Source organism: Hevea brasiliensis, chromosome 5 (assembly GCF_030052815.1).
Source record: "Hevea brasiliensis isolate MT/VB/25A 57/8 chromosome 5, ASM3005281v1, whole genome shotgun sequence".
NCBI lineage: Eukaryota > Viridiplantae > Streptophyta > Magnoliopsida > Malpighiales > Euphorbiaceae > Hevea > Hevea brasiliensis.
The window spans coordinates 2,430,443-2,453,386 of NC_079497.1; the positions used below are offsets into that span (position 1 = coordinate 2,430,443).

At 36.4% G+C, this 22,944-nt stretch overlaps 1 protein-coding gene and 1 non-coding gene across 4 annotated transcripts in view; both read left to right on the forward strand.

Annotated features, from left to right (window-relative positions):
- The window catches only part of LOC110658151 (uncharacterized), a 30,194-nt gene extending 11,408 nt beyond the window's left edge, over nucleotides 1-18,786 (forward strand). For 2 of the 3 annotated variants that reach the window (XM_058146584.1, XM_058146586.1), the window contains exons 4-10: nucleotides 10,623-10,729; nucleotides 12,606-12,853; nucleotides 15,190-15,345; nucleotides 15,466-15,622; nucleotides 15,887-16,026; nucleotides 16,107-16,142; nucleotides 17,548-18,786. In XM_058146584.1, coding sequence (XP_058002567.1) covers nucleotides 10,651-10,729; nucleotides 12,606-12,853; nucleotides 15,190-15,345; nucleotides 15,466-15,622; nucleotides 15,887-16,026; nucleotides 16,107-16,142; nucleotides 17,548-18,423 — 1,692 coding nt within the window. In that variant the 5' untranslated portion in view covers nucleotides 10,623-10,650 and the 3' untranslated portion in view covers nucleotides 18,424-18,786. Of the gene's footprint in view, nucleotides 1-10,610; nucleotides 10,730-12,605; nucleotides 12,854-15,189; nucleotides 15,346-15,465; nucleotides 15,623-15,886; nucleotides 16,027-16,106; nucleotides 16,143-17,547 lie in introns of all 3 variants that reach the window. The other variant, XM_058146585.1, reaches the window with a different exon arrangement.
- On the forward strand, nucleotides 7,490-7,596 carry LOC131180534 (small nucleolar RNA R71). Its single transcript, XR_009149301.1, has one exon. It is a non-coding gene; the product is annotated as a small nucleolar RNA R71 (small nucleolar RNA).
- Nucleotides 18,787-22,944: the final 4,158 nt, after the last annotated feature.

Below are 22,944 nucleotides of genomic sequence, written 5' to 3' on the forward strand. Positions count from 1 at the left end.
AAACTGCGGGGCAGTGGTTGGTTGGGGTTCTGCTGGTGCAAAGGTAGTGGGGTCTGCAGTACCACTAGCTTCAGGGTGCTGCTGTAACAAAGCATAGGTATGGCCTACTTTCTCACAAACATCCATGTGCAGCAACATTGTGCTGTCTATATATGATTCACCAGAAACTGGCAGCAGCTTATATAGACTAGCATCAAAGCTAAATGAGTTGGCTATGGCAGTTATATATCCTCCAAAAACTATACTACCTTTGGTATGCTTTGTGACAATTTGGTGCCAATGAGTAGCTATGAAATGGGCTGTGCTTACTTGTTTTCTCTCCTTCATGCACCACAAGAAAAATAAGTCTCCAGCTCCCACAATACTGTTACTGTGTCCCCTTCCTAAAACAGTGTAAGAAATGAACCTATGGAGGTATTTCAATACATGATCAACTATCCTAGAGGCTTTTGCAGTCCTCTGTCTATAATAACCCCCAAAAGGTGCAATATCTTTCCAGAATTGGACAGGGTCATAAACAGTTTGCTGCCACTCAATATTTTTATAGCCCGAATCTTGAAAATAAAAAATTGCATTCATAGCATCCATGTTTAACTCCCTATCAATGCCAGCACATCGAAAATATATCACATCCTTATGCTCAGGTACTGTTGGTTTGAAATTCAGCCTTAAGGAACTCAAAAATTCCAAGGTCAAATCCTTGTACACTGGTTCCCTAATCCTAGCAAATTTAGTCCAGCTGATAGCATCTAAATAGGCAAATACAGAGTCATAAATGCCTAGCTCTTTTAAAATATGCTCATCCATATATTTGTTTGCCAAAATAGGTTTAGAAACTAAATTGTCATAAGCATTTTTCATATCCATGTCTCTAAAAGCCCAAGGTAATGGAGAAATTACCTCCTCTATGTCATTAGCAGATGACGCAGGTGCTGTTGGAGAGTTTAAGGGTGACTGAGATACAGGTGTTTAGACTGCTGGTGGTGGAATTTGCGAGGAGGACCTAGTCCTTTTGCTGACTGGTTTAGAGGAAGGTTGAGGTGGAGAGTTTAGGTCGAAAGGAATAGAGGGTGCTCTTTTTCGTTTTCCGACAGGGGTTTTCTTGGGTCTACCTGCAGCCTTTTTAGTTTTACCTTTAGACTTCGTTTGAGTAGGCTCAGGTTCAGGCATTGGTTCTGGGAAATGAGTGTCGAAAACGGGTGTCTCATTTTGCGGCTCAGCTTGTGGCGAAAGGGGGGTCGGCGGAATGAGAGGTGGTGTTTGCCCTGGGGGTAGTGGCGGTGATTGAGGTGGTGGCGATTGAGGTAACGGCGGCGTTTGCGGTGGTGGTGACTGAGGGAGCGGCGGACTGGGACTAGGGTTAGGGTTTGTGGGTAGAGATGATGGAATGCCCATTTTCGATTTGATAGAGTGCCGAAATCTTCTGGGTTTGGGTTTGTGGGTGGACCACATTTTGGTTCTCACCATTTAATGAAAAGAAAAACTTTTCAGCTTCCCTTAAAAATTGCCGGAAAAAATGGTGCGGGAAGGAAGTTAGCAGAATGAGAGTTATGGCTTATCGGGAGTTTGGGTGAGGGTTTTCATAAAAATGGCGGAAGTTTTTGGCTTTTTAAAATGTGGAGCAGACAGCTGGTAATTTGGGCTGTGCTTGGGGTTAAGCATAGGGTTCAGCAGAATTTGCTTAGGATACTGCTTAGTAAGCAACATCATCAGCAAGTTTCGGCAGGTTTTGAGAAAAATTGTGATTTCACTTACCAAAAACAGTCTAAATACTATGGAATGCTATCATGACCCTCAGCAATTACCAAATACACACAAACACCATAAAATTAAAGAATTTTAGCTCATCATCTCTCATAAACTTAGTAAGCATAGCACATGTTCATTTAGCTTTTTGCAATCATTGTTCATTTTAAGCACCCATTGTGACTACCTTTTTGCACACTTAATGAAATGGTCTCCTTTCTAAACTTATACCAAAAGCACATTTTCAGCAGCATTTGAGACAAGTTCCAAACATTCAAAAATTGCAGAAAAGACATAGAAGTTGACTTTTTAAGCAGCATGAACAGTAGCGTGAACAGTAACAAAAATCTGCAGACTACAAAAACTAGCAGCAATTCAAACAAAAACATGTAAATTCCTAACAGATTACAAAATTATATATACACTAAAAGGTAAAACTTAACAAACACTAATTTTTGCACCTCAATAAAGCTCACATCAGTCCTAAATATCAAAATTGATCCTCATTCAAGTTGCATTTCACAGAATTTACACAAGACACAAAATTAAACATGTGCTATCAAATAGATTGCAATATCAGCAATTTAGCACAAGTTTAAAGGTGTTACTGTTCACAGGTACTGGATAAAGTGCAGAATTTTGCTTATACTTGCTCCCTTTCAATTCTTTGTTTTTGCTACAAGTGTCAATTTGCCCAATCTTCATGAATGACCTACAAAAGATAAACAAATGTCACTTTTGAGTTTAATGAGGGTAAAAAATGAAATGAAATGATGGAAAATTAATAATCTATAAAAGGATACGCTTGAGTTGCCTCCCAAGAAGCGCTTGTTTAAGGTTTTAAGCTTGACCTTCCACTCCAAATCACCTAAATATCCCTGATTTGAGAACCAAGCCATGACACCTCTACAACCTTTTGTGTGGGTTCTTCAACAATATAATGCTTTAATCTCTGCCCATTAACTTTGAAAGTTCTTGAGGTTTCATTGCCTATCTCAACAGCTCCATAGGGGTATACCTTTATAACAGTGTAGGGCCCTGACCGTCTTGACTTTAATTTTCCGGGAAATAACCTTAACCTAGAGTTATATAGGAGAACAACATCCCCTTCCTGAAATTCTTTCCTCCTAATATGCTTATCATGCCATCTCTTAGTTCTTTCCTTGTAAAGCTTGGCATTTTCATAAGCATCCAATCTAAGTTCCTCAAGTTCATTTAGTTGCAGCATTCTTTTTTCTCCTGCAGTTTTTAAGTCAAAATTCAGTGTCCTTATGCTCCAACTCGCCCTATGCTCCAACTCCAAAGGTAGATGACAAGTTTTCCCATAAACCAATCTAAATGGGGTGGTGCCAATAGGAGTTTTAAAAGCTGTTCTATAGGCCCAAAGAGCATCATCTAACTTTAGTGACCAATCTTTCCTTGAACTATTCACTGTTTTCTCAAGAATTCTTTTCAACTCTCTATTTGAGATCTCCACTTGACCACTAATTTGTGGATGGTAGGGTGTTGCAACCTTATGCTTCACTTCATATTTTTGTAATAATCTTTCAAATTGATGGTTGTAAAAATGAGAACCTCTATCACTTATAATGGCACGTGGAGTTCCAAATCTTGTGAAAATGAACTTTTTAAGGAATTTAATCACAACTCTAACATCATTAGTTGGAGATGGTATAGATTCAACCCATTTGCTCACATAATCTACTCCAACTAAAATGTATTTGTGTCCCAAGGACGATGGAAAAGGTCCCATGAAATCAATGCCCCACACATCAAATAGTTCCACTTCCAATATATTTTGGAGGGGCATTTCATCTCTCTTCGAGATATTACCCATCCTTTGACACCTATCACATGCATTTACAAACTTCCTCACATCCTTAAACATGTGTGGCCAAAAGAACCCTGCTTGAAGAACTTTTTCTGCAGTCTTTGTCACACTCATATGACCCCCATAAAGTGAAGAATGGCAATCTTTAATAACATTCCCTATCTCCTCATCAGCTAAACATCTTCTAATCAACCCATCTCCACATCTCTTGAACAAAAATGGCTCTTCCCAATCATAATCCTTCACATCAAAAAGAAATTTCTTCTTTTGCTGCCATGTTAGGTCAGGTGGAAGGATTCCACACACTAGATAGTTCACGAAATCTGCATACCAAGGGGTTTTTGCATTCATGATTACTAACAGTTGTTCATCAGGAAAATAATCATCTATTGGGGGTTCTTTTCCCAAATTATCCCCTTGTTCTTGCCTCAATCTAGATAGATGATCTGCTACCACATTTTCTACTCCTTTCTTGTCTTTAATTTCCAAGTCAAACTCTTGAAGGAGTAGCACCCACCTTATCAATCTAGGTTTAGCCTCTTTTTTCTGAAGGAGATACTTGATAGCTGCATGATCTGTGTGCACTATTACCTTTGACCCCACAAGATAGGACCTGAATTTGTCTACTGCAAATACCACTGCCAAAAACTCTTTCTCTGTAGTAGAGTAATTTATTTGAGCATCATCTAAGGTTCTACTTGCATAGTATATTGCATACACCTTATCTCTCCTTTGTCCCAAAACAGCCCCAATGGCATAATCACTAGCATCGCACATTAACTCAAAAGGTAATGACCAATCGGGAGGCTGCATAATAGGAGCAGATATCAAAGCTTCCTTTATCCTGCAAAAAGCATTCATACATTAGTATCAAAATTGAATTCCACATCTTTACTCAATAAATTGGTAAGAGGTTTAGAAATCTTAGAGAAATACTTGATGAATCTCCTGTAAAATCCAGCATGCCCCAAGAAACTCCTCACTCCCTTCACGGATGTTGGGGGTGGCATTTTCTCAATAATTTCTACCTTTGCTTTATCCACTTCAATACCCCTGTTTGACACAAGATGTCCCAAAACAATTCCTTCTTGTACCATAAAATGACACTTTTCCCAATTCAAAACTAAATTGAACTCTTCTCATCTCTGCAAAACCTTAGACAAGTTAGATAAGCATTCATCAAAAGATTTACCATACACAGAAAAATCATCCATGAACACTTCCATAATACCCTCAATCATGTCAGAAAATATGGACATCATACATCTTTGAAAAGTAGCAGGGGCATTACATAGTCCAAATGGCATCCTTCGATATGCAAAGGTACCATAAGGACATGTGAAGGTAGTTTTATCCTGATCATCTGGGTGAATAGGGATCTGAAAGAACCCTGAATAGCCATCTAAATAGCAAAAATAAGAATGATGAGCTAGTCTCTCAAGCATTTGATCTATAAATGGTAATGGAAAATGGTCCTTTCTAGTTGCATTATTCAATTTCCTATAGTCTATACACATTCTCCATCGATTCTGATCCTTGTAGGTATTAGTTCATCATTTTCATTTTTCACTACTGTGATGCCCCCTTTCTTGGGTACAACATGAACTGGACTTACCCAATTGCTGTCAAAAACAGGGTAAATGATACCTGCATCAAGCAATTTCAAGATCTCTTTTTTCACAACCTCTTTCATATTTGGATTCGATCTCCTCTGTGACTCTCGAGAGGCTTTATGATTATTTTCCAACAAAATTCTATGCATGCACACAGAAGGATGTATTCCTTTAATATCATCAATAGTATAACCAATTATCCTTCTATGCTTTCTAAGAACTCTCAATAATTTTTCAACCTCACAATCAGTCAATTTAGCACTAACAATCACAGGATATGTAGAATTTTGACCTAGAAAAGCATACCTGAGATTTGTTGGAAGAGGTTTCAACTCTACCTTAGGTGCTCCACTTTTTTCAAGCTTTGATGATGAAGTTGTTTCTTGCTTCAAGTCCCCAATCTTTTCAATATCAGCCATAGGCAAAGGTGGATTTCCTTCCAAAGTTGTAGCATATTCTGCAGCTTCTTCAATCTCATCCCCTTTTTTGATGTTATGAACCAAACAAGCTTCTAAGGGATCTTTAGGATGTTGCTTTTCAAGCACTTCTCTGATCTCCTCATCTATCACATCAATTCTCAAGCATGAATTTGAATCATCTTTCTTTTTCATTGCTTGAAACAAATTAAATTCAACTTTCTCTTCCCCAACTTCTAATGTAAGCCTCCCATTTTTTACATCAATCACAGCTCCAGCAGTAGCAAGGAAAGGTCTACCAAGAATAATAGGAATGTGTACATCCTCCTCCATCTCCAATGCCACAATCCACTGGTATGAAAAATTTTTCAACTTTTAGAGGAACATTCTCAATTACCCCAATTGGAAATTTAATAGACCTATCTGCTAACTGTAGTGAGATGGTAGTAGGCTTCATTTCTCCAATCTTCACTTTCTCATAGATAGACAATGGCATCAGACTAACACTGGCTCCAAGATCACATAAAGCCTTATCTATACTGATATCCCCAATGTGACATGGTATGGAGAAACTTCCAGGATCTTTCAGTTTGGGTGGAAGCTTATTTTGCAAAATAGCACTGCTTTCTTCCGTGAGAGCTATAGTCTCAAATTCCTCCAATTTCTTCTTGTTAGATAAAATCTCCTTCAAAAATTTAGCATAAGAAGGCATTTGTGCTAAAGCATCAGTGAAAGGAATAGTCACATGCAAAGACTTCAATACTTCTAAGAACTTCCCAAATTGTTTATCTAATTTCGCTCTCTGAAACCTTTTTGGGAATGGTAAAGGTGGCATATAGGCTTTAGGTGCAACATATTTTGGTTCTTCCTCTTTGCTCTCCCTCTCCTTACTTCCTTTTTCTTCCACTGAATTTTCTTTCTCAGCTTCAATTCTAACTTCAGCTTCAGTTTGTTCATCTCCTTCTCTGTATTTCTCTTCTTCAATTTTCTCTTCAATCTTTTTATCTCCATTCTCCAATATTTTTCCACTCCTCAATGTAATAGCCTTGCAATACTCCCTTGAATTTTCTGGCTGGCTAGGGAGCTTCCCAAATGCTTTATTACTTGAAGAGCTAGCTTGTGTAGCTATTTGATTCTCTAACATTTTGTTGTGTGTTGCCATTTGATCCACTTTAGATGCTAATTGAGAAATCATTTCTTGTTGACTTTGATGGCTCACAAGTAGAGTTTCAATCATAGCTTCTAACCTAGCTGTCTTGTCTGGTTGTGCTTGTTGTGGTAGAGGTGGAGCAGGTGCATTTTGAGGTTTAGAAATTCCAGGAGGAGGACGTCTATTCTGCTAAAAATTCTAATGTTGTTGATATCCAAAAGGTTGCTGAAAATTCTGATTTTGCCCTTGTCTACCTCCGCAAGAGAAATTGGGGTGGTTTCTCCATGCTAGATCATAAGTTGCAGAAAATGAGTTACCACCTGGTCTTTGATTGTAGTTCCCCACATAATCCACTTGCTCACTTGAAAAATCTTGATTAAGTGCAGAAAAATCTGCTGCACAATTGACATTTGCAGCTCCAACTTCTACTGAATTACTAGAACTTCTGGCTGAAGAATCTACTTTCATGCTTAGCTTGTCCATTTTCCTTGTCAAAGCATCAAACTTAGCATTAATCATATTCATGGCATCAAGCTCAAACATACCAGCTGGTTTCTTGATCTCATTCCTCTCACAGCTCCATTGGTAGTTGTTATAAGCAATTTTATCAAGAGCAGAAAAAGCTTCATCTTCAGATTTCTCCATAAGATCACCTCCAGAAGATGCATCAATTGTACTTCTAATAGCTGGTGAAACTCCATTGTAAAAGTGTTGAACAAGCATCCACTTAGGAATCCCATGATGTGGACATCTCCTTTGCAAATCCTTGTACCTCTCCCATGCTTCATACAAGCTCTCATCATCTCTAGGTTTGAAAGAAGTCAGCTCATTTCTTAGCTTAGCTGTCTTGCTTGGTGGAAAATATTGAGCTAAAAATGCTTGAGAAAGTTCATCCCATGTTGTGATAGAACCCGGTGGCAAAGAATGTAACCACTCTCTAGCTCGGTCCTTCAGAGAAAAAGGAAATAATCTGAGTCGAATTGCATCATCAGAAACTCCATTTATCTTCAACATATCACTGATCTCAAGAAAGTGTGCTAGATGCACATGTGGACTTTCACTTGGATTTCCTCCAAATTGTGATTGTTGTACCATTTGACAAAGTGCAGGCTTCAGTTCAAAATTATTAGCTTCTACCCTTGGTCTTATGATACTTGGCATGAAATCTCCAATGTTAGGATAGGCATGATCCTTCACAGAGCGGTTGTTATTGTTGTTGGCCATTTCTTCTTGTAATTCCTCTTGCTCTTGTGCTCTTTCTTGTTGTTGTTGAGCTTTAATTTCAGCTTTTCTCCTCTTAGATTCTGCTCTTAAAGCTTTTGCTGTCTTTTCTATTTCTGGGTCAAAGAATAAATTGATTTCTTCACTTTTTGTCCTTCTCATAAAATAAAGTACCTGAAAAAAAAAAAATAAAATAAACGAATTCTCAAAGTAAAATAGTAAAAAGAAAATAAAATAAAATGCCCAAATTAACCAAACAAACAATTGTTCAATATCAAACAAAAATCAAATCCCCGGCAACGGCGCCAAAAACTTGATTGGGCGCATCCGCAAGTATACGGGTCGTCTCAAGTAATAAAGTGATGAATCAAGTATCGTTCCGACGAGGATTTGCTGTTTAAGTGCCAAACTATGAATGAAGCGATTATTTGGGCTAATGATTAATGAATAAATAGTAAATGTAAATGAGCAAGGTAAATGTAAATGAGCAAGGTAAATTGATTAATCTAATTGGAATGGGTAAAAGGGCAACAAATAAATTCTAGATCTAGTTTGCAATTAAACTAAATTAACAATGGGTAATTCAAATCAAAGTCTAATTATGCTAAAAGTGATTCCAGAGTTGGGGGTTTATGCATAAATTAATTGGGATTTGTCTTGGGCATTCCAATTTTTAGGGAAAAATAGAGTTTGAAGGAAATTGATTCTAAATTTCTTTGATATCTTTTTCAAGCAAACCAAAGTGTGTTCTAAAATAACCAAACCTACTTTCGTATGTTATTTGATTACTTTAAAACCTATTAAGTTTTGTAACCAATAATTAACTCCTCTTAAAATCCTAGTTTATTTCTAAATCTAGGTGATTTTAAGTTCCAATCCTTGATTATCTATCAATGACTTTCACCTTTCGGTCCTTCAATCAAAGATTAACACAATACCCAATGGGTACCAACATTAGGCAAGTAAATCAAGCACACAAGGAAGGAATCAAAACTCATATTTATGTAAAATAAGGAAATACCCAGTCCAAATCCACAAATTAATCTAAAACATATTTCCCAACTCTGAAATCTAAAGAGATTACTCACTCATGATGGTATTTACAAGAAAGGTTGATGGAAAAGTAAAGAAAAACATGATAAAAGGACTAAAATAGAAAAACCCAGGTAGAAGAACCAAAATCTCTGGTTTCTGGAGCTCCAAAACTGATGCAGCAGCTCCTCCTCCAAGAGAAAATGGCGTCTCCTCTCTCTCTCTATTAAATTTTCTTTCCTTTTTGTCTTTCCTTCCTTTCCTCTTGTGGCAAAAATAAGGAAATGATGAATTTATATGGTCCCAAAAAGTTGCCCTAAAAGTAAATAAGAGCCAAGGAGTGGGTAGGAAATGAGGTGTAAAATTATCCAAGTCAGCAGCATCTTTCACGTTCTGGGCAGTCTGCTTAGGGTTCGGCTTAACCCTAAGCAGCTTTTTAGCAGATTTCAGCTTCTGGTCGCACTGTCTGCTTAAGGTTAAGCAGACCTTCAGCAAATCTCGGCAGACTTAGAGTAAAATGGACTTTTCTGCTCATGCTTGACTTGTGCTGCACCTTAAGCACTACCGCTTTACCCTAAGCATGATCTTAAGCAAAGTCTCAAGCAAATTTCGGCTGGTTTGCTCTTTCAAGGCTTGATTTCTTTAACTTTCCTCCATGCTTAAAGAACTCCAAATCTCTTCAAATCACTTCCTATTGCACTCATTGATCTTCGATTTGCCACAAAATCCTATCAAAAACAACAAAATTACAAAAATCAAATATAAAGTATCTAAAATTAACAAATAAGATAAAATAAAGCTAAAAACATAAAATACACTAAAATATAAGGGCAAAATGGATGCAAAACTATCCTAAAATGCCTATATGAAATGAGTGTAACACATTCATAAGACTCAGTTCATGCCTATTTCTTCATAAAGATCTAGAGTTGCAAAATGCTTTCTCCTTGCTTCTTTTCATGTAATTTTGGCCTTAAATGTTAGATGAGAACTAGTTTATAGTGAAAATATATGAATAAGTATTTTTAAATGATAGGTTTTATTAATTGATGCGATGATTACATTGTTTGTTAGACTCATTGAGGGTGGGAACCCCATTGTCAAGTATATTATAGGTTTGCTGAGGTGCTATAATAAAAGAAAGACCATAATGTTTGACAGTTTTCTTAAATCAGGCAGAAAACATGGTGGCTTATGATTTAAATGTAGATTTGAGTCTTGATGGACCTGAAATCAGTGTTTGCATCTAATTTTTCTATTTTAATTCTCAAGTAAAATTCTAGCTGGATTGATTGAAAGAATTTTCAGGATCTGCAGCTGAGGTGGTGGCTTCAGTTGATTAAGAATTTTGAATTTATGCTAATGCAAATGTGAATGCAATGGTAAAATAAAATCAATCGTGTAAAGTGGTAAAACTCTTAAAACAGAAGTGATAATTTACTTACATTATGGGTGTGAACCTAGTAAAAAACTGTGAAGTCTTTTGTTTCATAAATGATATTTTTACCTATTGTCATTCTGCGTTGTTCTCATTTTTAATGTCATCAATGCATATGTACGACTAAAATGATGCTTCCTTTTTCTTGTGTCCTTAATTATAGGAAATTTTGCAGGATATGTGAAAACTTATAAAGCTGCAGGATGAGCAATGATGTTTTTGATGTGCAGATATTAAATGAGAAGTTGTCAAAACTCAACAACTCACAGCAGAGCATTGAATGTATCCTTCATCTTGAGATCTTTGGGCAAATAATTCGTCTATATTCATAAGAAATTATGTACTGGATTATGTTTTGATATCTTTGATATTGTTGATTTATAATTTTACTTCAAACTAGTCTATTGATATGTAACTAAAATTTTAGTTATTGTTCATAACTCAATAAAATGAGTCCTCAGTTGGCATGCATCTAGAAAAAAAAATTATACATTTGTTCATCCGTGCATAGTTAGTTTTGCTGATAAGCTTAATGCTCTAATTCATTTTGAGTAGGATTAGTCTATTTCCTGAACTTTTAAAAATGTCAGACAGTTAATATTTTTTGAAGTGCCCTGACTTTTCCTATTTTGTACTATATTTTTATTTTTTTTTCTATTGCTATTATATTTGGCCGGAGAGGAACATTAGGAGTATTAAGAACCAAAATTCTGATTTGAAGTTTTTGCAAGAAACTTATCTTTTTCTTGGGCTTCTTTACAAATTTCTTTGACTTGGGCTTGCAAAAGGAGGTGTCTGGTTGACATCCAATGCGATTAGAAAGCATTTTATTTTTTTTCTTTTGGTTTCATTTGTTTTTTATTTGTATGCTATTTCTCATTTATCCTTCTCCGTTAATAATCCTCTTTTCTACAAAAGAAGTTGTTTTTCTTGAGATGCAAGCCAGCTATACCTTTTAGATGTTAGATGCCCTGATAGCCTTTTATGTTGTGGGAATTGTTGCCAATTCTAGCGCTAATCATCTGAGGCTTGCTCCCTGCCTCATGCAATCTCTTCACTGTTGGCATGCCATATATTAAAGCATGATTCAGTATTTGGCAAATGATTCTAACTGGATGTTTGTTCTTTGTATTTGAAGTTTAGATTCAAAAATTTATTTGCCAAAAATGAAAAGAAGCTTTAGCGAAGAACATTGATAATTCTCAGATTTCTTTAGTGTTGATTCGTAGTTGGTAATTCCAACCTTCTTTTTTATGATAACTTCTTGTTGATGTTAGGGTTCCAGTTTTATCTCATGATTTTCCTTTAGGCCCACATCCTTGATAAGTTCTTTTTGTTCTTGGGGTTTTCAATTTTAGAGTGCATCTGCTCTTTTTAGTTTATGCGCAGGATGAAGTACTGACACAAGATAGAAATCAATATGCAATGTCCAATTTACATGATCCTAAGAAGGCAAGTTCAATTGTCCTCGGATAGGGGCTATTCAATAGTCAAGCTTAAGAGGCTTGAGTTTGGCTTGTAAATTAATCAATGGATTCAAGCATGCAAGCTGGGTTTAGCCTGAGTAAATTTGGATCTAGTTCTTTTCTATTCTTATTTTATAGAGCTAATAAAGATGAATGTAATAAATGCAATTTGCAGTTTTCTAATTGTTGGCGGCATAGTACTAGTTTGTGGGAGCTACTGCTGAGCTAGGAGGTGGTACTGTGGAAACTGTGGAATTTTTGTAGATTAAGCTTTGCTTATATAAGCTGTTAACCTCTTTATTTGTGGCATGGATTTTTGTTTCTTTATCATGAGTGCTTCGCATGAAGCTTCTTTTTACTCCTGCAACTTTCATGTTCTTAAATATTTAAGGATGTCATGTTTAATGTATAATTGAATTGAACTGAAGCAGTGATTAGGACTATGATGAAAAATAGTTTTTGTTAACTATCCTGAATAATAATTTTTGTTATAGCATTTATTATGAGTACCGTAACTGATGATCTATGCGTAGCAGAGTGCGCAACCTGATCATCAAGCTGTGTCTTTCTCATCTTTATATTCATATATATGTGGTATGTGTTTCTTTAAACATCGGATTAGCTTTATCTGTGTCTTTCTCATCTTTATATTCATATATATGTGGTATGTGTTTCTTTAAACATCGGATTAGCTTTATCGCGCTGGTGTATTTTGCATCGGAAAAAAGCAAGACAGATTGTTGAAATATGGGATAAATTGTTCAACTCATCCCAGAGAGAGCAACGTGTCTCTTTTCTATATTTGGCTAATGACATATTGCAAAATAGCAGGCGGAAGGGTAGTGAGTTTGTGAATGAATTCTGGAAAGTTCTTCCTGCAATACTCAAACAGGTTTATGAAAATGGGGATGAACATGGGAAGAAAGTGGTGACTAGACTGGTAAGTTCTTAATTATTCAATGGGTTTCCTAGTCTTTCCCTTTCTTATATTAGTTGTTTCTTCGTAATGTCTGTTTTCTTGTCAAATAGGAATGCTGTATTGCCAATTTTGACCAAGTTATTTAGTATTTGTTGGATATATTTGTTTTTGGGTTCCAAATCTGCTGCTTGGTTGTTTCTTTTCTGTCCTTTGTGAGATTTTCAGGGAGAGTTATGAGGATGTGCCTATGGAATTGTTAGGCAAAGATTTGAAGAAAAAAAGAAAAAAAAAAAAAACAATTGCATTTTGAGCTTGAACACAAGTTACTGGACTGAACATTGTAATTTCGGCATTTGACTTCTCTTTCATGTTACTCCCTCCTTCCCTTTTCAAGTGCTTTTTAAGGTTTTTGCACAAGGATTAAAGAAATGATTGAATAACCTCACTTTTGTCAAAAAAAAGGTGATAAGGAATGCATTGGGGATAACTATAGAAAAGGGTAAATTTGGAAAAAATAATTAGTACTTAATTTTCTAAAAAAGCAAATAAAGTGGGACAATTTTTTTTTTTGAAAAAAAATCACTTGAAATGAGACGGAGGGGGTATTATTTATGATCTTTGTTGTGTGATCCTTTGGCTTTTTTTGGAATAGTATGCACTTAGTTCTGGAGTTCATCTGAATTAACAAACTGGTTTGTGAATTGTTATAATCTATTATGCAAGGATTTTGCTTGGTTTCATGGGCAAAAGAACTCCTCAAGTGGTATGTTGAGTGTTTACTTTGTGTTTCTCCAATCCTGCGCCACCGTGCTAGTTTCCAGCCTTTCTAGCCTTGCATCATTCATGTGGTAAAAGTGCTTCAAAAATAGCAGCCCTCTCCCCTAACAATAGTATTGACCTGGGATTGTATTATTAAATGATGCAGAGAACAGTTGAAGGCATTGTGTATATGCAGTGAGCCTTCTAGACTGTTAATATTTTACCTCGTAAATAGCCACTTGTAATGAGCTTTTGACCCTTTCTATATAGTGAAATAGTTGAGGATGGACATCCCAGGCTGCCATGAATGAGCTTGACTATTTGATTATCTGTTTGAATTTTTGATCATGTTGTTTGTAAGTCACAATCAACAAAAATAGTCATATTGAATGGTAGGATATTATCTACATGCGAAATTTGGACTTATTAATGCTCCGAAGCAGGCCCTTAGCTCTGAAGCAGGCCCTTAGCTGCACTTTTACAGTTACTGGTTTTGTATTTAATGAGTGTTTGACCTTATAAAAATTGTGTTTGGTATTCCTAATTAGTATTGGTTTAATATTTCTTATTTTCAGATTTCTAATCCTATTACTAGTAGGACTAGTTATTATACTATAAATATCATGTCATATAGGTATTATGATAGAGCTTATTATTATTGATACTGACAATTGAGAATTAATATGATTTTGAGAGTTTATTTCTTTCCCTTTGAGTGTTCTTTGTGGTGCAAGTGAATATCCGTCCTAGTTGTGATCATCTGGTCCTTATTCCTCTTGTTCATCTCATGTTGTCTTTAATCCAAATATCATCTGATCTCTTAAAACTATAGTTTGTGATATCACAAGTTTTTAATTTCATCCTGACTTCTGGTTATGTATCATTGTTTTTTTTTTAAAAAAAAAATCCTTTTTCCTTACTGTCATTCAGCAGGCTGAACTAAATGTTGGTTTTATTGGTGGTGGTCATCCAGCATTTCATAGTCACCTGTGTGCTTGATGCGATGACCTCTTATCTTGCTTCTTTCTTTCTTCTTCCTTTAATTCCCTTCTTGATCTCCTTTCAATTGGCTGTTAATTGTGTGTGTGTGTGTGTGTGTGTGTGTGTGTGTGTGTGTGTGTGAGAGAGAGAGAGAGAGAGAGAGAGAGAGAGACTTTGGTGTGCTCAGTACTTTCACTTTCGTTTCTGTTGGACTAAATTACAGTTTTGTGCTCCTAAATTGATATTTTAACCAAGTAGTTTGGTACCTTATGCATATATTCTAGGAACTAATTCATGAGGATAAATTATTTCTCCATCAGTATGCTTTATCCTTTGTAGTGTGTATGTATAACAGTTGCGGATACCAATAAAATGCCTTACCTGCTTATTCAATTTCACAGAAAATGTTTGCACAAGTGTATTGTTTTGTGTGGCAGTCATAGAGTTACTGGAATATCCAGTTTGTTAGGTTATGACATAAGAGTAGACAGGGTCCCATAATCCATTGGATTTTCTGAAATTTATTTTGGTTTAAGGTGCCTAAATGAAAAAGAATGCATTTCACTCACTTAAATACGTTTATAATTTTCTATTATGAATTATTATCATTATTTCAGGTTGACATATGGGAGGAAAGGAAGGTTTTTGGTTCTCGGGGACAGGGTCTTAAAGATGAAATGCTTGGTAAGAATCCTCCTCCTCTGATAGCGAGCAATGGAAAGAGCTCAAACCCTATCAAGATAGTAAAAAGGGATGCCCATTCAGTAAGAATTGTAAGCATTTGGCTTTTCTATGGTTATATGTGTATAATCTGTGTTTTTGCATTCAAATTTTTATTTTTTTTATGTGTATGTTGATCTTGGATTTGTCTTTGCGTGATCTTCTTGACCTAGAAATTGGCTGTTGGAGGTCTGCCAGAGAAGATTCTTACGGCATTTCAATCAGTAATTGATGAACAGCTTGATGAAGAAGCTGCTTTAAATAAGTGTATCACTGCTGTATTCCACGTTGGTAAAATTAGGGAAGAAATGGAAAACGGTTCAACTTTAGGTAAGGATTCTGCTCCTTCACAATGAAGCTTCTGACGCTAAATACTTGTAACGAGGGTTGTTGTGTTGTGGTATATTTTTAAGCTATTAGTTTTATTCTACCTTGAAATGCTATATTTGTTGTTATTTAATGATGGATATGCAAATTATAAATGCCGCAAATGTGCTGTTGTACATGTACAGAAATATAGAACAGCTGTTAAGTTCTCTTTTTATTGTTTGTCTTCTTATGATCAGTTCTGTGCATCATATTTTGATTTATTAGGAAATCAACAAGGTTCCGCATTTGTGGATGAGTTACAAGTGCAGGAAAATGTCCTCCAGCAATGTTTGGGGAAGCTTGAAAGTGCTGAAGCAACCAGGGCTATGTTGATTTCCCAGCTTAAAGAGGCTCTTCAGGACCAAGTACATTTTTTTAACGATTAGTTCTTTTGATATTTTATGGTCTATTTTACTTCTTTGCTGACTAATTTAACCTTTTTCAGGAATCAAAGCTGGATGCTATTCGTTCTCAGTTAGAAGTAAGAGTTAATTTCTATTGCGTCATCAAATTAAAGCTGTATAGGTCTAACGGGGATTATAAATACGTAGAATTAAGATAAAGGTTAATTGAACCCTTGGTGATAGTAAATTGTTTGGCCTTATGAAGTAGAGGAATGCTTCCATGTGCCTTTTTAGAGTTCAACTAGAGTTGTCACTTTAGTCCTGTTTTGTGTTGAAAATTTTTGCACTTCAGAGGTAACATGTATGATTATTGAGAAAATGAGCTTGCATGCCTTCTACAAAAGTTAAAAGCGCCAAATTGGCAAATTGAATGAACGTAATAAAATTTTAGGAGACATGATGATCAATAATGGAGCATAAAACTGTTAAAGCATTGTGGTCTATCATAGGTCAGGAAGGATGTTGTCTCAAATTTATATCGCTACATACATTGAACTGACAATATCATTTTGAAATGGCTCTGCGACCCCCGTCTTTGAATTATGGCCTCCCTCCCCCTCCCTTCACAGTAGCAGCAGGAAAAAGTTGATTTTGACTGGATATATTAGTTTGAAGTTTGAACATTGGTAGAGAATACGGGAGATATATAAATATAAATCAAAATTTTCTGACCCTAACATTTACCAAAACTTTTGGTGGTGACAAGTTTCAGGTAACGGATCAGTGAAGAAAATTACTGGGGATTATAGGGAATTTATGGATTGGTAGATGCAGAGAAAGTTGCAGAGATGATATGTAAAATTATGCCTTAAAAATTAACAATATTCAGCAAAAATAAAAGTTTTATGTAACGAGTGCCATTGTCAACCAATCTCCCTTGTCACTCAAAGCCAATCTCCCATTTTTTGTGTTGTGAAAGCAGAAAGCACTTGTTAGGTGAATTTACAATAAACTTGGTTGGCCTGTAAGTTGGGTGAGGTCTATCAAGTCAATGTGTGGTTGAGACTTGAGAGGCTTGTCAAGAATTGGCTTGGCTTTTCTTTGAGAGCTGAGTGGTAGGTTGTATAAGTTTCCTCTTAGGGAGTCGATCTTGAGCCTAGCTCACTGACTTTGACCCTTTTTTGTCAATTTTTTTGAAGTGTCTTTATTGTAGTTAATACAACTATATCATAGGCATAGAGCTGCATTTGCTTTCAAGGATTTGCCTTTGACATCTTTGACAATTGAGTTATTGACATTGTGTATGCTAGGTCTCGAAACTTATATCTCCGCTCTTAGATGTTTGTGTGCTTGATTGTATAACTAATCAGGATGCTAGTGAACTTTGAAAGACATGAAAGGGGATAGTGTGGCTGGCGGAGGGAGAAAGATGTACCAATTACCAAATCCAAACTGTTTTAACTGTATTCCTGTTCAGTTATTCTTGCGGAGCATCTATGTACTTATGCTTTTTCATTAATTTGATATATATGATGTTTGCAGGTTGCTCGACGCCAAATTGAGCAAGCAGTCAATCTGAGAAATAGGTTGACATCTCCCATTGTTCCTGGCCCCACCACTTCCATACCAATGCCAGATGCTGCCAAGGTTATTGAGCACAATACACCTCCTGTTCAGCCAACTAGCACTCCACCTCAGCCTACCCTTGGACAACCTGTGGTTTCTTTTGCACCAATGAAAACTACAGATGAGGAGAACAAGAAAGCAGCAGCAGCAGCTGTTGCTGCTAAGCTTGCTGCCTCTACATCCTCAGCACAAATGCTTACGTCTGTTCTTTCGTCTCTTGTTGCTGAGGAAGCTGCCTCCATGAATGGTGGCTTAAAATCAACTGGATTTACCACAGCCTTGGCCATGTTTTCTCCAGAGAAACGACCAAAACTTGAGAAACCAATGCCAGTATCTGATAGTAATTCTGATATAGGTAATACAGCCTACTTTAATCCTTTACAACAGCAACCAGGGACAACTATGCCTCTTGTGCCGCCATCTTCAAGCATGCAATCCATGTCCCCATCGCACCAGATACAAACTTCATTTGGTGCTTTACCACCATTGCCACCTCCACCACCTTTATCTCCAGCCAATGCACCAGCGAATCAGTATGTCCAGTCTTCTGGTATGATGATGGGGGTAGTGCCTTACGGATATGGAGCTAATGCACTACCACCCCCACCCCCTTTACCCCCACATATTGCAATGGGATTGGCAAGGCCTGCTGCTCAGTCATCACTACAGTCGCAACCTCAGCAAGCACAGCAGCAGCAGACACCAGCAACTGGAGGATACTACAGGCCACCAGGCATTGGATTCTATGGACAAAACCATCAAGCGGCTACACCACCAGTACCTCGGCAGTGAGTCTAACCAATGGGCCAAATGGCGTTCAATGGGTCATTGGTTTTATGGTTCAAAATCATCAGTAAACTCCACAATTAGCTTAGGGATGAATGCCTGTTGAAATATCACCGAGCCTGGAGGGTCTCCTCTTTTGTGATATCGTGTATATTTAATAGAAAAGTAGGTACATCTAGAGGCTTTATTTTAAGTCTGTCAAGATGCGCATTACCCCCTTCTTCCTCCCAGTCAGAATCTTAATCTATTGAATCAAGTATCTGTTGGGTTAAATAGGGAGCTCTTCACAGATGGAATTTTCCTAGATAGCTGTATCTTAAACTAACTGTTCATTACCATTAGCAACATATTATTTGTACTGCTTGCTTATGGAAGCCTTGCAACGGATTGTCGTTGATCTGTGATTAATTTTGGAATTTGCTTGTGTTTTGTTAGTTGAATAGGGGCATTAGTTGTGGCTGCCCAAGTAGGTGCTTTATGTGGTCTGGTTTTTATTTAAGACTCATTGTTCAAATTGGATCGATCTGATCCTGTTTCTGAATTGGACTGTAGGCGGGTGTAACCAAAAGGTTCCTAGTGCAATTTTGCTGTTGAACCAACTAGAATTGGACTGTTAGAATGGAAAACCTGCAAGTGGGAGATAATTGTTATCTCATGAAGGACATCCTATTCCTATTTCCGCCATGATGAGAAGAATTTGGAAAATATTGTTTTGTTTCTTCCCCACAATTGGTTAATTTGTTATTGTTGCTTAGTTACTTATCAAAATTATTAGTTAAATAAAGTAAAAATAATAATTTATTCATCACTTTTTTTAAAAAAAAAATAGTCTGACTCTAGAACAATTAATTAAAAAAAATCCTGAAAAACTAAAATTAATTAAAATTAATGGTCTAAAGCTTGATGAATTTGGTCTTTAGACATTGTTTAATATTTAATTTAATATGTAAACACAATAATTATATAAATTTTATCAAAATATTGCATTGGCATCTTTGTATTGTTGAAAGGGGAGTTTGTATTGCGAACAATTAATATTCAACTCAACTAAGCCTTTATCCCAAAAATTTGGGGTCGGCTATATGGATTCGCTTTTTCCACTCTAAACGATTTTGGGTTAAATCCTCAGAAATGTGTAATGCTTCTAAGTCATGCTGTACTATTCTCCTCCAAGTCAATTTAGGTCTACCCCTTTTTTTCTTTCTATCCTCTAGCCTAATGTGCTCTACTTGTCTAACTGGAGCCTCCGTATGTCTACGCTTCACATGACCAAACCACCTCAATCTCCCTTCTCTCAACTTATCTTCAATTGGCACCACTCCTACCTTTTCTCTAATACTTTCATTACGGACTTTATCTAGTCTAGTATGACCACTCATCCACCTTAACATTCTTATCTCTGCAACTCTTATCTTAGATGCATACGACTCTTTCAGTGCCCAACACTCACTACCATATAGCATAGCCGTATGGGTATGCGGTAAAATTTTCCTTTTAATTTATTGGGAATCTTACGATCACATAAAACTCCCGTGGCACATCTCCACTTCAACCATCCGGCTTTAATCCTATGATTAACATCCTCCTCACATCCCCCATCTACTTGAAGGACAGAGCCTAGATATTTAAAGTGATTACTTTGGGACAGTGCCACTCCATTCAAACTAACTCCTTCCCTATTACCAGTTTGGCCTTCACTGAACTTGCAATGCATGTATTCTGTCTTCGTTCTACTTAACTTAAAACCCTTTGACTCTTGTGTACTTCTCCAAAGTTCTAGCTTCCTCTTGACTCCTTCTCGTGTCTCAGCTCTCAGAACAATATCATCCGCAAACATCATGCACCAAGGAATACTCTCTTGTATATGTTTCGTCAGTTCATCTAAAACTAATGTAAAAGGTAAGGGCTTATGGTGATCCTTGGTGTAATCCAATTGAGATCGGAAAATCTCTTGTGTCCCCTCTGCGCACAATAGTAGTTGCTCCTTCATACATATCTTTCAATACTTGTATGTACCTAATAGATACCCTCTTTTGTTCTAACGCATTCCATAAGACCTCTCTTGGAACACTATCATAAGCCTTCTCCAAATCAATAAAAACCATGTGTAGATCTTTCTTCCCATCTCTATATTTCTCCATCAAGCTTCTAATGAGAAATATCGCTCCATAGTTGAGCGACTGGGCATGAAACCAAATTGATTGAGAGAGATAGAAGTATCATGACGTAGTCGATGCTCCACAACTCTCTCCCACAACTTCATAGTATGGCTCATGAGTTTAATTCCTATAGTTTGAGCAACTCAGATGTCTCCCTTATTTTTAAAAATAGGTACTAAAATACTCTTCCTCCATTCATCAGGCATTTTCTTTGAGTTTAGAATCTTATTAAATAATTTAGTTAACCATGCCACTCTCATATCTCCCAAATACTTCCACACTTCAATTGGTATTTCATCGGGTCCACAGGCTTTACCTACTTTCATTCTCTTAAGTGCTTCCTTTACTTCTAAAGATCTAATCCTTCTAGTATAATTTACATTCTTTTCTATTGTTCTATAATCTATATTCACGCTATTTCCATTTTGACTATTATTAAAGAGATCATTAAAATAATTTCTCCATCTTTCTTTAATGTCCTCATTTTTCACCAACACTTTTCCTTCTTTATCCTTAATGCACCTAACTTGATTGAGATCTTGACATTTCCTTTCTCTACTCCTTGCTAATCTATAAATATCTTTCTCCCCTTCTTTAGTTTCAAGTTTCTCATATAACTTTTCAAAGGCCTGTGCTCTTGCTTGGCTAAATGCCTTTTTGCCTCTTTCTTTGCTATCTTATACTGTTCATATGCCTCATTATTATCACATTTAGGTAATTTCTTATACCATTCCCTTTTTCTCTTCACTGCCTTTTGTACTTCCTCATTCCACCACTATCTCTCTTTTGAGGGTGGTCCATGTACTTTAGACTCCCCAAGTACTTTTCTAGCTACTTCTCTAATCTTTGATGCCATCTGTATCCACATATCATTGGTCTCCATATCTAGCTTCCATACTTCAGACTCAAGAAGCTCATTTTTGAACTTCACTTGCTTTACTCCTTTGAACTCCCACCACTTTGTTCGAGCTACACTATTTCTTCTGACCTTACTTGAATTGTTCCTAAACTTGACATCCAAGACCACCAACCTATGTTGACTTGTTAAAGCCTCTCCTGGAATGACCTTGCAATCCTTGCATAGAGCTCTATTTGTCTTCCTGGTTAAGAGGAAGTCGATTTGACTTCTATGTTGCCCACTTTTGAAAGTCACTAAATGTGACTCTCTTTTTATAAAGTAGGTATTTGCTAGTATTAGGTCGTATGCCATAGCAAAATCCAGGATGCTTTTTCCCTCCTCATTATTGCCAAAACCAAAACCTCCATGAACATTCTCATAACCTTGCCTATCACTTCCTACATGTCCATTCAAATCTCCACCAATGAAAACATTCTCTTCATTCGGTATGCTTTGCATTAAATCATCCATATCTTCCCAAAACCTTTGTTTACTCTCCCTGTATAGTCCTATTTGGGGGGCTTAAGCACTAACTATATTTATTGTTTCTCCGTCTATTACTAGCTTTACTAGTATAATTCTATCTCCTACTCTTTTCACTCTGCGTCTTTCAATGTCCCGTCTATGATTATACCCACTCAGTTCTTGTTTCTCTCCTTTCCAGAAACCACAATTTGTACTGAATTACCCACTTCCTTACTTTTCTCTCCTACCCATTTAGTCTCTGAATGCAAGCAATATTCACCCTTCTCCTTTCCAAGGTATCCACAAGCTCCATTAATTTTCCTGTAAGTGATCCAACATTCCAAGTACCAACCCTGATCCTCCTCCTATCCTGCTCCTTCCTAATTGATCTCCTTCTATGATATCTTCTATTATTTTCTATGTCTATCTTGTGTTCCACTATTTGTTCTATTATCCATCCTATGGACTAACTTTTTACCCACACCGTCCATGATGTGGGAACCCTTGCTCACTTAACACCACACGGCATGGCGCCGCTCTGTGAACGCCCTACACCCTTGCATATTTATCACTACACATGTAGCGCGTCGTTAGTAGAGACGCCCCAACGCTTATATCATTTGAATCCATATCATAGGGTGTGACGAAATTTTCTGTTGGGTTGTCACTACCGCAACCCTCCTCCTTTATCCTACTTAGGCGGAGTTATTGCGAACAATTAATACATTATAAAATATACCTAATATAAAAAAAAATTGCATTGACAAATATTTTAAAATGAGAATTTAATTTGAACATAATTTAAAAAGTAATTTTTTAATGTAAATTGATTAATAAATAAAGAAGTAATTAATGTTACATAATTTATTAAATTTAATTAAGTTTGACCACTTTGATAATTATTAAATTAAGTATTAATATGTTCTCAAAAAAAAATTAAGTATTAATATAAAAATTTATATAAATTAATTAATACGTGTAGCATAGTATATAAATAATTCATTA